General features: G+C 35.4%; 1 protein-coding gene and 1 long non-coding RNA gene across 4 annotated transcripts; one reads left to right on the forward strand and one right to left on the reverse strand.

The window, feature by feature from the left end:
* The first annotated feature begins 2551 nt into the window (after positions 1-2551).
* Positions 2552-3340, forward strand: LOC133792705 (ribosome-inactivating protein gelonin-like). Its single transcript, XM_062230607.1, has one exon. The coding sequence runs from the start codon at positions 2552-2554 to the stop codon at positions 3338-3340; it is 789 nt and encodes a 262-aa protein (XP_062086591.1).
* A 7646-nt stretch (positions 3341-10986) lies between these two features.
* On the reverse strand, positions 10987-13371 carry LOC133790188 (uncharacterized). Of its 3 annotated transcripts, none has more exons than XR_009873948.1 (4): positions 13220-13367; positions 11704-11757; positions 11327-11551; positions 10987-11240 (listed from the first exon to the last, which is right to left on the reverse strand). It is a non-coding gene; the product is annotated as an uncharacterized LOC133790188 (long non-coding RNA). The 3 variants fall into 3 exon arrangements; XR_009873949.1 differs by lacking the exon at positions 11704-11757 and adding an exon at positions 11977-12019; XR_009873947.1 differs by lacking the exon at positions 11704-11757 and having other exon boundaries at positions 13220-13371.
* Positions 13372-16326: the final 2955 nt, after the last annotated feature.

Here is a 16326-nt window from a genome sequence, read left to right on the forward strand (position 1 = left end):
TGAAGGAGCCCATAGACCTATTATATCATGCCACGTGTCCCAGAAGAAAACAAGAATAACAATTACTTATCTAATTTTTTAATTTAATAGTGAGTTATTATTAATTAATTTGATCTATTGTTTAATTTAGTGCTCTAACACCACTAACAAGATTCAAGTTCACATATTAAAAAACATATACAAATTTTTTAATTGAAATGAATACACATATACAAAACTTTTAATTAAAATGAATACACATATTGAGCCAAGAAAGACACTCTAATCGATAGACACAGACCTAAGTTCCACTTCAGAAAAATTGATAAACACGGAAAAAAAATCAATATTTATATATAAAAACATGTAATATTGTCTTAAAGTTGAGAAGTTAAAACACAACAAAATTTACTAACCAAACTCACATAGATGCACATTTAATAATAGTTCAAACTAGTTTTATACTCCACCAAATTATTATTATTATTATTGAACTCTTAAACAAGAATTGGCACCTATAAAAACACAAAATCACTTTCAATATTTTCATCAATTGAACAAGCTTTTTGAGCTAAAAGTTTACTCTCCCTATTTGTTTGTACATTTTAATCATAAAATTATGGCTTCTACAGGTGAACTATTCACACACATATATATATCTATATATATACACACGACCACCCATATACACACGATCACATATATATATATTTCTATATATATACACACGACCACCCATATACACACACGATCACATATATCCACACATACATACACGACCACATATATACACATATGTAGGTACACACGGCAAACAAAAAAAATCAAAATTAAAACTAACTAACATATATAAATACATACATATACATATATATTTAAATAAAAACAAATATTTATATTAAATAAAACAGTCATTAATATTAAAAAAATAATAAATATAAACTGAAAAATAAAATATATATATCTATATATGGTAGTGGCCGGGGCGTGGTGGTGGTGGCAGCGGCAATGTCATAGAGTGGACGGTCGGAGAGATAAGAGAGAGAGGACAAAGAAAGGAGAGAGAGAGGAGAAATCGGAGAAAGAGAGGGCAGGTCTAAGGAAGGTGGTCGAAGAGAGGGGCTGTGGTCAGAGAGATCGAGGAGAGAGGGGCTGGGTTCTTTTGTTGCAGAAAAGAAAATGAAGGAGAAAAAGTCGAGGGATCGTGTTATCGGGCTCACTATTAGCGACGACGTGTTTCGTTCCTAATAATTTTTTTTTTAATTTTGTGGCGACTATTTGCGGCGACAAGTGTTGCCGCTAATAGTTGAGAAAAAAAATTAGGTAGGAAAATTCCCACGTTTTTTTCTGAAAAATTACAAACTTATTAGGGACGACTTAATATTACAAAAGTCAACGCTAATAATGTTCCATATTAAAAAAATGACCGAGATGATATTAGTAGTAAAAACGTGGCTTTGCCGCTAATAACGACATTATTAGTGGCGATTTTAAGTAGCCCCTAATATATAATGTCGCCCCTAAAAATCATTTTTCTTGTAGTGCATCATCGCCACCCCATCCCCTTGCTAGCCCTGACGCCAACCTTTGACGCAGTCAGGCTAGAAAAGCCCACTCGCGGAGCCCAGTTCCTCGCTAGTCCCGTTGTCTACCTCTGATGGAATCAGCCCAGCGCAGCCCAACCACTTGCGCAACCCTTCCCTTCGCCTCTTGAGCTCCGATGCAACCAGCCCAACGAAGCTCTTCCTCCGACCTTTGACTATGGAAGAAGAAGAAGACCTCTCATTGTGCGAGAAGATGAAGAATAAGAGGAGAAGAAAGTTATTTAGGGTTAAGTTTTTTTATTAGTTAAAAAGTTATTTTAGATTAGATAGTAGAAATACTTTATCTGATTTTAATTATAAATTATAATTTCTTAGTCATTTTTAAATTTATTAATTAATTCTTATTTAAAATTAAATATATATTTTTTTATTATAATTTTTTAAAATTTTAAATAATTACATGGGAATGAAGTGGCAATGACACCACATTTATGTCAAGTCACATCAATGCCACGTAAGTACTATTTAACAGTGTTAATGTGTGGGCTATAACAGAGAGACAATTTTAGTGGGTTTGGGTATTTTCAATTCCAAAAATAAATATTAGGAATAAAAGTGGGATTGTGCAAAAATATTGGGCATTTTCTCCAACAAAAACCCTAATAATAATAATAATAATAATAATAATAATAATATAGTCATCTCTAGCACTTGTGAACTAATAATATAATGAACATTTTGCTTATAAATAATAAGTTGTTTAACTTTAAACAATATTAATGATCAATATACTTATAGTCCTAGTGCCAGTATTATATGTAGGGGTGTATGAATTAGTATTATATGCCTAGTACTCAAATTTACATTTGAGAAATATATGGGGGTTGGTTTGCAAAGAATACGAAAATTGAGAGGTTTCTTAGCAAATTAATTTATATTAAATAGCAAACGCAGATCTCTAACTCCCTTCACCCCTTCTTTCTTCCCTATTCTTACCATCTCAGCCATCTCTCACTGTGAGTTTGAAAATGGGATCAATAAGCTACAACACTGTGAGTTTCAACACTCAAATAGATTTGACTGTGTCATCATACCAGAGGCTCATCCAAACTCTTCGAACAGAATTGCGTAGTGGAACCGAGGAGCATGGCATCCCAGTGTTGCGAACAAAATCCGCTGCGGTGGGAGACAAACAGTTTGTGTATGTGAATCTTCACAATCCAAGTGTCTCCATCACATTTGCAATAGAAGCTCTCAACGCATATGTGGTGGCCTATCAAGTAGATGGCTCAGAAAAGCGTTGCTACTTCTTCAAAGAAGCTCCTCCCAATTCCAAGACTCTGCTTTTCCCTCAATGTCCTAAGAAAAACAAGGTTGATGTTAATCTCGAAACCAATTATAATAGCTTGGGAACGAAACTAAGAGAGGAAACCAACTTGGGATTCAAGCCATTAAACGAATCCCTTGAAAAGTTTAAAAGTTTTGATAGCCAGAATCCTACCAAAGATCTTCGTGAGAGTCTTCTAATTGTTATCCAAATGGTTTCAGAGGCTGCAAGATTCAAATATATTCAGCAGAAACTGGAATTCCATGGCTTTCAATCAGAGTTTCCCCCAAAAGGTGATATTATCAGCTATGAGAGTAAGTGGAGCAAACTTTCCATAGCAATCCAGAAATCAAACGATGGAAAATTTCCAGAAACAATTACATTGCAAAATGAAGACTATAGTCAACGCAAGGTGTCCACGGTTGCAGAAGTGAAAGACGACATGAAACTCTTGCTGAATGTAGCCACAGCCACAGCCATGGCCGAATGATAATAAATATCTGTTGATGCCCCCAGTACGTACTGTATGCTATTTTCAATAATTATGTTTCCCTTTTTATCATCTTCCTACTATATCATATTTGTAATAATAATGTTTTGATATGAGGAATAAAAGCATCAGTTTGGGCTTCTTGAATGATTATTAATTATTGGTTTTAGATATAACAATAATATCAAATTAATAATTTAGCTATATATCGGATTCTTGAAATAACGTAATTGTCCAATTTCTTGCTTGTTTGTACATACAAGTTTTATGTATCATGTTTTAAAGAATTATATTGTTTGTATCCAAATGGTTTCCCATTCGCCTTCTCTATCATATTGTATTGAGAACATGTCCTCGGTACATGTATTTTGACAAAGGCGGGAGACGTTCGTGGGGTGGGAAATTATTAAGTTCCTATACCGAGAACAACATGTTCTCGGTATAGGGTCTTAACAAAAACCCAGCAAACAGACCCCTTCTTCTTCCCATTCTCGACAGACTCTCTCTCTCACTAAAATCTCATTTCCAAGTGCTAAATCCCTGACAAACTCAGTTTTCTACTCTTTTTCTGAAGGTAATATTTATTTCTCTATGTTATATATTTATATATATGTATATATATTTCTATAACTTTCTAACCCATTTTTTTGTTTTGGGGTTTTTATGTTTTAAGGTTTTCTAGGGGCCATTTTCTCATTCCAGTGGACGATTTGAAGTTTACAGCCATCTTCGGGAGGATTGAGATACATTTGAATGTATATTTTTATTTTTTCTTTGAAATTCAATTTTTTTATATAACTTTTAATCCAAATATTTGTTGTGGTTCTGTTTGTTTTTAGGGTTTTAAATTGGTATGTGGTGTTTACAAAACCATAAGAACAACTCTATTGGTAATTGTTTTGATTTTCTTCTATTTTTTATCTTTTCTCCTCCAATTGGTGATATATATATATATATTTATATTGTTAATTAAATAAAAATATGATTTTAGTTTAGTTATATTTGAGTGTTAATTTAGAATATTTGAAATAATAAAAATTAGATCTGAGTTTAGTTAGATTTGAATTATAACATTCGAGTGTTCATTTTTAAGATTTGGTTAAAAAATGTGTGTTAATTTTTGTGTGCTAAATTTAGTATGTTGTTGTTCTTAATTTTTTTTTGTTATATTAGTAGTAAAAAATTAGATTTTTTGAATATTGATGCTTTGCTGCTCTTGTTACTTTTTAGTAGAATTATGATATTTTGAATATAAAATTGAAAATTAATAAAATTCAGACTAATAATTATAAATTATATAGTCGTTTACAATGTATTTGTATTGCTTTGTGTATGTTCTGGGACTAGATATTTTTTTTATGTGTTATTTGCAGGTTTTTAAATTTTGGGATACAGGAAAATACAGTCCTATTGTTGCCAAATTTTTATAGAATTAAAAGTACTCAATAAAAATTTTAATTTAATAAATAGTGAATTAATAAGTAATATAATATATTTTTAATTAGGATTAGATAAAATTAATAATAACATTATGCAACCAAATTTTAATAAAAATAAACATTAATATTGAATATTAATTAAATAAGTAATAAATCCTAAAGTAATTAAATAACTTTTAACAAAATCTTAGAAATTTTGTGTAAATTAATAAAACTATTCAATAAAGCATAAGTAAAATATGTAATTTAATAAATGCTGAACTAATATGTAAAAAAAAATATATTTGTTAGTTCTGATTAAATAAAATTAATAAATTTATTATTAAAAAAGCAATTTTAAACATAATCTTAATAATTATTAAAATTAATTTAATTGTAAAAGATTATGTTGACGCCGTTTTTCGTCAACAGTGAAACAAGAGCACGAAAACAATAAATAGTTATGGCCAGAAAAATACAATAAAACAAATGAGATTTTTTACGTGGTTCAGCAGTTAACTCTGCCTAGTCCACGACTCTTTGTTATTAGAACTTAAGATGATTTTTGGAAATTTTTCAAGAATGAATTCTCCATAATTTATCTCAAGATCACAAAAATTCGGTCATTTTCAATGGTGCATGATCCCTCTATTTATAGAGGAGATTTCAGAATACTATCCCACACATTTCGGGAAGTTATTCTGTATATGTAAATAAATTTAATGGCATTAAAAGCCTGTAATCCTATATACAAGGAAACGTCCCCTGAAGATCAGGGGCGTATAACTGAATAATAAATACCCATTTATTATAGGGGATTTACAATAATGAATGTAGACCGCGTCTCTCCAAAATGACTCACTGGGATATTCAAAGTTATCAATCTACATTACCAGTGCCGTGCCCACCCAGGTCTCTTACTGACTTTCGAGCTATAGCATTTTCCCCGAGATCATGTGGCTTCGAGCTCATACTTATGTCAGGCTCGGAGCCCCTGATTCGAGGTCATCCAAGAACAGACGTACTTCGATGTCTGCCTTTCGGGCTTGTGAGGATTTCGAGGCTACCATCTTCGAGGTTGCCTCTGCTTTGTAGGTTCAATGCCTAGGTGTCGGACATGTGTTCCAGACATTACAAGCCCATTCCTGACAAATCCAGCTTTCGAGATCACAATTCTTAAGGCTCGAAATCTGGGTGTAACATTTTTCCCCCTCAAAAGTATTTGTTCGAATCCTTATGAGAATGAAACTTTTGAACTACTTTCTTCGGGAACCGCACCGTCACACATACTTGAGGGTGGACATGTGTCAGTCGGGTATTGCTCATCCAAGGTACTCAAGTACATTGGAAATTCGCCCACGATCGTTCGCCTGCCACCTTTTCGGTGCCATTATGTCATTTGTCCCTGGCTGTCAGATTTTATAAGGATTCTGGCCAATGGCTCAGATTAATCCCTTTTTACCACTTTTTACTATCTATATATAAGGCCCTGGGCATCTTCTTCCTCTCATTTTACACTCATCAGAGAAAAAAGAAAAGAGACAAAACCAGAAGTCATCCCAGAGAGCTTTTGCATGTTCTCCCAGCCAAAGAAACAAAGGACTACCAGTTTGTTCGAGACCGTAAGGTTATACCTGCATCCTCTCCTTCAATCAACGATTTCTCTGCAATCGCCATCATTGTGTAAGTATCTGGTGATCTTTTCGTTTTCCTTTATGCCGGTTTCTGTCTGTGTTGTTCTTTTATTTTTGGGAATGTACTGGTTTATTTTTTAGTTTGACATGCTAGGAAGCTCTGGCCGATAGGCATTCAAGTTTAAGTCTCCACGTTAGGTTTATGTCACTGGTTCCAAATCCAGTTTTGATGTAGAACAGGGTCTCTTTTTTCTGGGTTTTCAAAATTTAAAAGACATATCTTGCACACCAAGATATCGGGTACAAAATCTTGGTTTTAAAGAATGCACGATACCAAAGACTACCATTTCTGAATAACCGTCACCTTTTTCCCTGATATTTCGGGATTCTAAAAAATTTGATCCGCTCCCCTCCCTTTTCTCGTTGAATACACGTTTCGACTCTCAATCAGGTTTCTAGTATCAAGCTCGTTTTGTACCCAAGCACTCTCCGAGTTTGTCTTGCCAAGCTCGTAATTCTTGAATCCTTGCATGCATGGCCCTCACCATTTTCTCTTTCTCACTAGATGTCACAGAATCTGGAAAGACGATGGGGGTCGCTGCTGGCAATTCCGTATTCGCCAAAAAATTCGAGCCCAGAATCGTTGTTTGCTTGGAACCAACGTCTGATTCGCGAATACGATCTCGCGCGCGAACAGGAAGAAACCCGATCTCACTATCGCCGCCAAATCGTCGAGGTCATAGAAAAGAAGAGGAGAACCCTTCGAGAGGCTCTTTATCCGGAATCTGATTCAGGGCCCAGGCCGATCCCCCTCGACCCTAGGTTAAAAGTGACCATCGCGTACAACCCGGGAGAGCTCCAATTCTCACTGATGGGGGAGCCCTCTACCTCGCAACCGAGGAGGGAGTTCTTCGAGGCCGAGCACTAATGAAGCTCGGTTACCTCGCTAGGCCAGATAACTGATATCCTCGCCTTCCACGGTCTTAGGCTGTTAGGCTCCTTAAGGTGTCGACCTCCTACTTCTAGCGAGCGGAGCTGCTATGCTCCAAGGGATGGGAATCCTGATAACAAGCTGAGGTATGCGGCTTGGAGTCAGGAGCATATGAAGGCAGGAGTGTTACTGCCTTTGAAGTCTTTCTTCAAGGACTTCACGGACTTTGCTGGGTTGGCTCCATTCCAGCTCAACACTAATTCTTACAGGGTTCTGTCTGCCCTGAGGTCGTTATACCACGAGTTGAAGTGGGAAGGACCTTCACCAAAGGAGATCCTGTATCTCTTCTGTTTGAAAAGCAATCCCTCCCGAGCTTGGGGAGGAGACGGCTTCTAGTATCTTTCGAGCTACCCCAAGGAGAAAAAGGTGTTCGAGGACCTTCCCAACCATCCTCCTGATTTTAAGAAGGCCTTCTTCTGGACAGATGGCCTATCCCCGTCTCGATACTATTCATTCAGACGAATTCGTAAGTACCCTAACCTTCTTTATCTCTGTGCTCAGACTTTTGTCTGTAGGCTCGTACTTAGTTGAAATGTGTTTTATTTTCCAACCAACTATCACCGTCCTACTCCCACTGACGTGATGAAGGAGCATAGAGAGACTCTGCTCCAACTTCCTTACGGCAGGAGGTCCCTTTCGTATCTTTTGCATGAGGGTAAGCTCCGAGCTTGCAGGCTCTTGGGAGAGGGCCAGTCCACCTCTGATTGGTCCAACAAAAAGTACGACCCCTGGGAGCTCGTGCCTCTGCCAACAGGCATCCTCCCTCCAAGGAGGGAGGTGAGGCTCCCGCCCCCAGTTCGCCGAAAGAGCCCGCAGTTAGGGAACGAGGCCAACGACGAAGCCTCGAGCTCGGTCTCAAATGATCAAGGTACAGTCATTCTAAGCTCGAAAATGTGGTCCCCCACTCTGTTAAAGCACAAACCCGATAGGCTAGTTCTGTGCGAAGACGATAGGAACCACTTTTACGTGTGGACTTGGGTAGATGAGCGGGTTCATAGGTTCGATAGCTGGCTCGGGCAATACGATACTATGTATATCCTGAACGAGGTATGGAACGGAATAGCCGTCCAATACTGGACCAATGATTATAGGGACCTTTCGAGGTTGACATCCACATATAGGGAAGGTACTCCCCCGCCTCCTCTGAAGATGGGGAAATTTCATGGTCTCCGAGCTCAAGCTCAGGGGAGAGTTCCAGTTAGGTCTTTCTCTACTTGTTTGTTTTTTTATCTTCCAAGTTTGTTAGCACTGTGCTTAACTTCGATTGGTACTGTGCAGGTGCTATGGATTCCAACCTTGACGTTGTGCTCTTCAGCGATGAGGGAGCTCAAAAGAGTAAGCGCCCGAGAGGCTCGCGGAAATTAGATCGGCCATCTAAAGTCCCCAGGCGCACTGAGAAGACCCCAACGGCTCAAACTGCTGCGAGTACAGCTGAGGATCCGAATGCCCAGGTCGATGCATCTGTCTCGACCGCGCCAGCTGAGGATCCGAATGCCCAGGTCCCCCACTCTCCTAACAATCGGCTGACCTCCTAAGAAACCCTCAATCTTCAAGGCACTCATGCCGTCAGCCCGGCCTCATGTTGAAGAGTTCATGCTTGATGGTACTGCTGGGACCCACGCAGCTGTACTTGGCTCGGACGCCCTTTTTCGAGTAGGTCAGAGTTTTTCAGGATTCGACGCTGACCACTGGGATTTTGTGCATAAAGCCCCAGACTGTAATACTTGTGACAGTCAGAATCCCGTGATCCGTAAGGGGAAAGACCGGGTAAGCTGTGCAATCCCACACCGCTTGGGGAAGGTCAAGTGTGATGATTCTAAGACTGTGTAGGTATGGGACTACACAGTTGAAGATGGCTTAAATGGATTGATGGGTACTACCTATATCAGGAAGGTGCATCTTCTTTTCGGTAGCCCATCACTTGAGAACTCCATGGTTAAGCGTGCTTGGCCTGGAGTAATCTAGGGATGGGTGACCTCCTGGGAAGTTTTCCCAGGAAGTGTGCGAGTGAGGACAAAGCACGCTGGAAAGACTTGTCTTGGTTTGTAGGGTCAGTCGTCATTCCAGAAAGCAGCCATGGTGACGTGGGGCGTCACAATACTCTTTATGATAAGAGTATTGAACTTACTGCTTATGTCTTGGCTTGTGCTCTAATTCAATCTTTGTGTTTCAGACCCTTGTCGTCTCGGCACAGCTTAATTATAGGCTGACCAATGAGGTGCACACGAGCATGTCGCTGGCCCAAGAGTCGAGGGATCTCCAGCTTAAAACGGCTAATGAACTCAAAGACTCGAAGGCCGAGCTTGAAAAGGTGAAGACTCGTCTTGCGGAGCTGGAGAAGGCTAATGCCAAACTCGAGGAGGAGAAAGCTGCCACTTTCGAGATAATGGAAAATGAGAAGGCCTACCTCCTTAATGAGTTCAAAGAGAAGAAGGAAAAAGCGATCGACCAAGCCATGTACAAAATCTGGGTCGATAATGTCGACCTCGACACCAGCTTCCTAGGACCTCTTGAGGCGAAGTTTGTAGAGCGGTGGAATGCCCGACTTGAGGCGGATGAGGCTACTCGGGAGGCTGCTCAGGGAGCTGCTTAGAAGGATAGTCATGCTATTCGTCCTGAGGGGTCTAGTGCCGCTGATGCTGAGAAGGCCAAGGAAGCTGCTCCTTCCTAAACCTCACCTCGGGGCTGCGTCCTTTTCTTTTTGTAACTGCTTTAATTTATGCCCGTAGGGCTGATACAATTTCTACATATGCTTTACATTTCTTGGTTTGAAATATTTTGCACATTTTATACTAAAGAACCGCGTATGTTTATTTATTCGTACAAACATAGTTTGGATTTTAGGCTCGAGGCCCAATGCATTCATGCATCGTTTGCTCGAATTATCCGCTTCCGATCTTGTTATTCATCAAGATCGGATATTACTTTAACCATGAACCCGAAGGTACTTGTATGGTGTGTAACACAAACGGTTTAGTTATATCTTATTGTTTAGTTACTTTTTCTCGTCCTCGGTTATTTCTCCAAAGTTATGAGTTCGAAACTATTTTTCTATAAGATACTCCAGCCTCGATCTCGACTTATCTCGAAGTAGGTTTAGGTTCCAACTTATCGTCGATTAGTTCTAGCTGGTTTGCTCCAAACACTACTACAAAAATTACATGATAAGTCGGTTAAAAACCGACTTCTGAAAGTTCATAAGTCGGTTAGGAACCGACTTCCCATGCAGCGACTTATGATGTAAAAACACGGTAGGTCAGTTGGCGCCAAACCGACCTATGGTGTAAGACATGGTAGGTCGGTTGCACACCGACCTCTGGTGTAAGACATGGTAGGTCGGTTATATACCGACCTCTGGTGTAAGACATGGTAGGTCGGTCAGAAACCGACCTTTGGTGAAAATCATGGTAGGTCAGTGTGGCACACCGACCTCTGGTGTAAAACATGATAAGTTGGTTCCCCACCGACTTATGGTGTAGACATCCAATGGTGTTTTTTTTATTAAAAAGTGTATTATACCCAAAACAAATCTTGCTTTTTATACAAACAAACCGAACAAAACAAAATAGATATCATAGTAATATAAAATACTAGAATTTGAACTAAGTATCCAAAATAACGAGTCTAAAGTTAATTACAAAATTACTCATATAAGCATTGTAAACTATAGTTAGACAACAAAAGTATGTATATCTTCAAGAAAGTCTAAGTTAACATTGTAAGTGTATCTCCTTAAAAGTCTAAGTTAACAAAAGTGACTAGACCTATGTAGTACTAATCAAATTCATGACGCATTGTGCCCATTCTTCACGCACTTCGTTGATCTCATCCTTTGTGTAAGAGTTCTTCCCGCCACACTAAAAATAATTCATTGCATGAGTTGAATTAATATACTTAATCTTGAGTTAAAGCTAGAACTTTAATAATGAATATTTTCACTTACGTTACTAGTTAGCCATCGCATTGAAAACTCCTTTGTCACGAAGTCTTTCATCATCCTCATAACATAGAATCCACATTGTACTGATTGTAATGGTTGACGAGGAAAATAAAGTTGTCAACTCCCTCTTCATACTCTTTTGAAAGCATGTCCTTTGTTATCAAACTCTTGTCCATTTCCTAGAAAAAAATTCGACAGAGGTTTCCCTAAAATTCGACTAAAATCCTCCTGCATGTAGAAAATTCCCATAACAAATTTTTAACGTTGTCATATTCCCATTAATATACTATCTTTTTAACTTAAATTTTGACAGAGCTTCCCAATACCAATCAAAGAAGAACAATGCAAGCACAACATAATTTAAATATAAGAAAAAAAACCATAATTCTAGATGAATTCGAGCAACATTTTCCTTATAATAGTGACCTAACCATCTGTCAACAAAGAATCAAACAATTCAAATAACACACAATAAGTTTCTTCCTTATATCTCCACAGCACACAAATAAATTTCTCATAACCTACTTCACTAAAACACACAAGTTCTCAATCTTCCATTATCACCGCAACACACAATTTTAATCTCATAACCTACTTCACTATGGATGAATATTTAAGATATTCAAACTCCTCTAATAAAAGAACATACGTACCTCTTGCAATTAACAATAATCAAGAAAAATAATTAACTAGAGCCTGCAGGAACATTACGATTAATGATACATTAGTTAAGTATCGTCAGACTGTATATATATATAATCTATTATATATAAAAAGAAAGCTAAGATTGTCATCCCACATCTTAGGAACTCTACTTTGGGTGATCTACAATTCCTTTAAAATCCAAGTGACTTCAGCTAGTTGTTAGTCTTAGCTTTCAATTAGTTAGTTTTATTACTTTTGATTACTATTTGTTACATGATGTAGCAATATATACATCTCTTTGTAATATTCTTCATCAATCAATAATAAAACTTCTCATTTCATTCATTTTCCTCTATTTTACACTATGATTTGTAAAACAAAGCCTCTGAAGGATTTTATCAGAGGTGATAATATGGTAGTTTATCTACATTGATTAACGACAAAGTTTATACATGTAGAACTAAGAGATTATGTAGTTATTTTCAATTCCCATTCTGTACTATTAGAAAGTGATTAAGAAATGGTCCTAGAGGAAAGAATATGGTATTATTGTCTACATTGATACCATCTTTAAAGTAGTGAGAGTAAAACAGAGAAGAATGAAAACAAAAAGATGAAGTCTAATTGATTGCTATATCTATATGAGCTCATAAGCTTCTAACTATATATCATCAAAGACAAACCAGCAATTTCAAAGTGATTCTTCTTTCAGCAATTTCAAAGTTGGTTTTGTCATCTTGTTTTGTTATTTCCATATTATCCAAACCAAAAGTTCTACTCTGAATTCTATAAAATCTTTTCTATTGAAAAAAGTAACTTTTGTTACAGAAGGGATCTCCTTTATGATATATAGCTTTGAAACTACCATCAGTTTAGTTAAATTTACAATTTTCGATAATAGTGCTTTAAGTGATTTTAAATTAGTCTCAATATTTTGTTTTGTTTTCTCATATATGGGCCCTATGTTAATCTAAATATAAAGCATTCAAATTACTATTGTAATCTGACGTTGCTCTAATAATAATGCCTTACCCTTTATCACACTGATTATTTTTCAACATAAGATCTTGATGATGTGAAGTTAAAGGGGGTATATCACTATCAATTAATTCTGCCAATATTTCTCCTATCTATATATATATATTGTATATGGTTTCGTTATAAGTTCAGCAACTGTTGTGAAAACTTCCAACTTTTTTTTATTTTTAAATTTTTGAAAACAAAAACAGAAGTCATTTGAAAAAATGTCACCTTAATAGGTGTAGCAGCTACTAGTATCTGTTCAACTCCACCAAAAGCCTTGCCAATTTCTGAATCAGCCAATAAAACATTCAACAATGTTCCTATACCAAAATTTTCAGATCTATGATCTTCATCAAGCTCAACTGTCCATGTCAGAGATAGAATCTTAAACAGACCCTGCAAGAAAACAAAATTAATATTATTGTGATTAAATAAACATAAATACAAATTAAAAATTAAAAATAAAAAGAAAATCATTTTTCTCATTGATTTCTTGAGTCAAGAAAGGGAGTAGGGACCTTGCCAGAAACCCTCTGACTTTGTCATAGTCAGCACAAATGTCTATCATAGATGCTGAGCCATTAGCAGAAAGAATAGTCAACATTGCGTACATACTGAATTGACAACTTTGCACAACTAATTCTTTACTACTTTTCCTTCTCTTTCGCATCATAATTGTTTTTTCATTTTTTATAAATAAATATAATTTTATTACTACATATTATTTTTAAGTTCATGGTTTCTCATCAGGAATATTGGAAGACGATCTTGATGTGAGGGAAGGCCTCATCTGGACAATCTGTTCTTCATCAACACCCAGAGATCTACCCCGATATATATATATTAAATAGACTTGTGTTAAACGACTTACCTGACCAGAGACCGCTGGTGAACGATGGAAGGAGGATGTCGCTGTCGTGATCGGAGTTGAGGAGGGAGAGCTGCTGTCGTTTGGGTCGCTGGCGGAATGAAGAAGAAGACTCTCACGCGAGGTGTACAGTGAAGAAGATAATTGTGCGCGGGTACTTCAAATTTATTTAGGCTTTTATTGTATGTGCCCTAATTTTAACATGGTAAGAGAGTCCATTAGCAACCGACCTATGATGCAACAAGATAAATCTGCTCTAGAACCGACCTATGATGTTAAAATTAAAAAATATATAATTTTAATATATTGATATTTTATTTTAAAATTATAAATCTCCAACTTATTTAATTTAATTTTTTCTAATATTTATAAATATGTATTTATTCAATTTAATTTTTAAATGTATAATTTAATTAAAATTTTAATTTATTCTATGATGCTTATATGATAAGTCTGTTCCCACACAACCGACCTGCCATGTCACATGAGAAGTCATTTCCCACACAACCGACCTACCATGTCACATGAGAAGTCATTTCCCACACAACCGACCTATCATGTCATCTAAAAAATTATTAAAGAGATACTCTAAATTATTTTATAAAGTTTTTTTATTTTACATTATATATACTATTAAATTAAAATATTTTCTTATTTATAAAAATTAAATTAATTTTTTTAATTATTAATAATTTATTAATATTTCAAAAATTATAATATATATAATATTAATAAGTATATATTTTTTTAATACTTATTCCACACCCAAATAAATTATATACATATATATATGTATTTTTTAAATAAATTAATATATTTTAAAATTCCAATAATCTAAAAAAAAATTAAAGTATCTTTAATAATATATTTTTATAATGACATGGTGGGTCTGTTCCCACACAACCGACCTACCATGTCACATGAGAAGTCATTTCCCACACAACCGACCTACCATGTCATCTAAAAAATTATTAAAGAGATACTCTAAATTATTTTATAAAGTTTTTTTATTTTAATTAATAAATACTATTAAATTAAAATATTTTCTTGTTTATAAAAAATTAAATTTATTTGTTTTAATTACAAATAATTTATTAATTTATTTATATTTAAAAAATTATAATATATGTAATATTAATAAGTATATTGTTTTATACTTATTTCATACTTAAATAATTATATATTTGTATTGTTTAAATAAATTAATATATTTAAAATTTAAATAATGTAAAATTTATATTTGTTAAAATTACAATATAATTATATTTTATAAATAAAAAATATTTTAATTTAATAACATTTATAATTTAAAATAAATAAATAAAAATTTGATAAAAGAATAGTGTCTTAAATATTTTTTTAAAGGACATGTTAGTTCGATTCTATCTCATTATACAAATATATTATTAAAGATAGTGTAATTTATTTTTACATTATTAAAATTTTAAAATATATTAATTTTATTTAATCCATTTATTTATTATCTATACTTCAAAACATTATAATGTAATATTAATAAATATAAATTTCTTACATTTATTTCATACACTAATAGCTTACACACATATATATATTTATAGTTTAAATAAATTAATATATTTTAAAATTCTTATAATGTGATATGATAAGTCGGTTCACATAGTAGCGACCTACCATGTCACCAAGGTAGTACATGGTAGGTCGGTCCACATAGAACTGACTTACCATGACAACATGGTAGGTCGGCTTTGCAGGAACCGACCTATTATGTCTTCTACAAGCATGGAAGGTCGGTTCACACAGAACCGACCTACCATGTCCACATGGTAGGTCGGTTCCCACGCAACCGACATCTCATGCTTACCTTTGACATACATGATAAGTCGGTTCTGTATAAACCGACTTATGAACATGTGTTAAGTCGGTTTAAGCGGAACCGACCTCTCATGGGCGATGACTGATGTCCAAATTGTAGTAGTGAAACCTTTTAAGGTTGTGATTGGTTTGTAATCCATACACTTATATGTTTTTAATAATTTGGTTATATCCAAATTACCCTAGCTCGCGCATTTGGTTACATCCAAACACTTGTACGTTTTTGACAGCTTGGTTATATCCAAACCGTCCCAACTGGCGCATTTGGTTATCTCCAAACGCTTGCATGCATTTCGTGTATGTTATTTTATATTTCAAGCTGATGGTATATATACCAATGATGCCCCCTTAATATCCTATGAGTGTGACCATAGGTTATTAAATTAAGAGAGATTGCAAAAATAAAGAAAGACATAACATATTGAACGAAATAGATCTCTATTTGATGAAATCCAAAAGTAGACAAAACAGTACAGATAAACAGACATGGTTACAGGCAAAATCTTTCCTATACTATTGGTAGTAAGGTCTTAGGTGTTCACCATTCCATGCTCGCGGTACCAGGCTCCCATCCAATCTCGCTAGCTTATAAACGCTGGGCCGGATGACTGAT

The sequence above is a fragment of the Humulus lupulus genome, chromosome 7 (genome assembly GCF_963169125.1).
Source record: "Humulus lupulus chromosome 7, drHumLupu1.1, whole genome shotgun sequence".
NCBI lineage: Eukaryota > Viridiplantae > Streptophyta > Magnoliopsida > Rosales > Cannabaceae > Humulus > Humulus lupulus.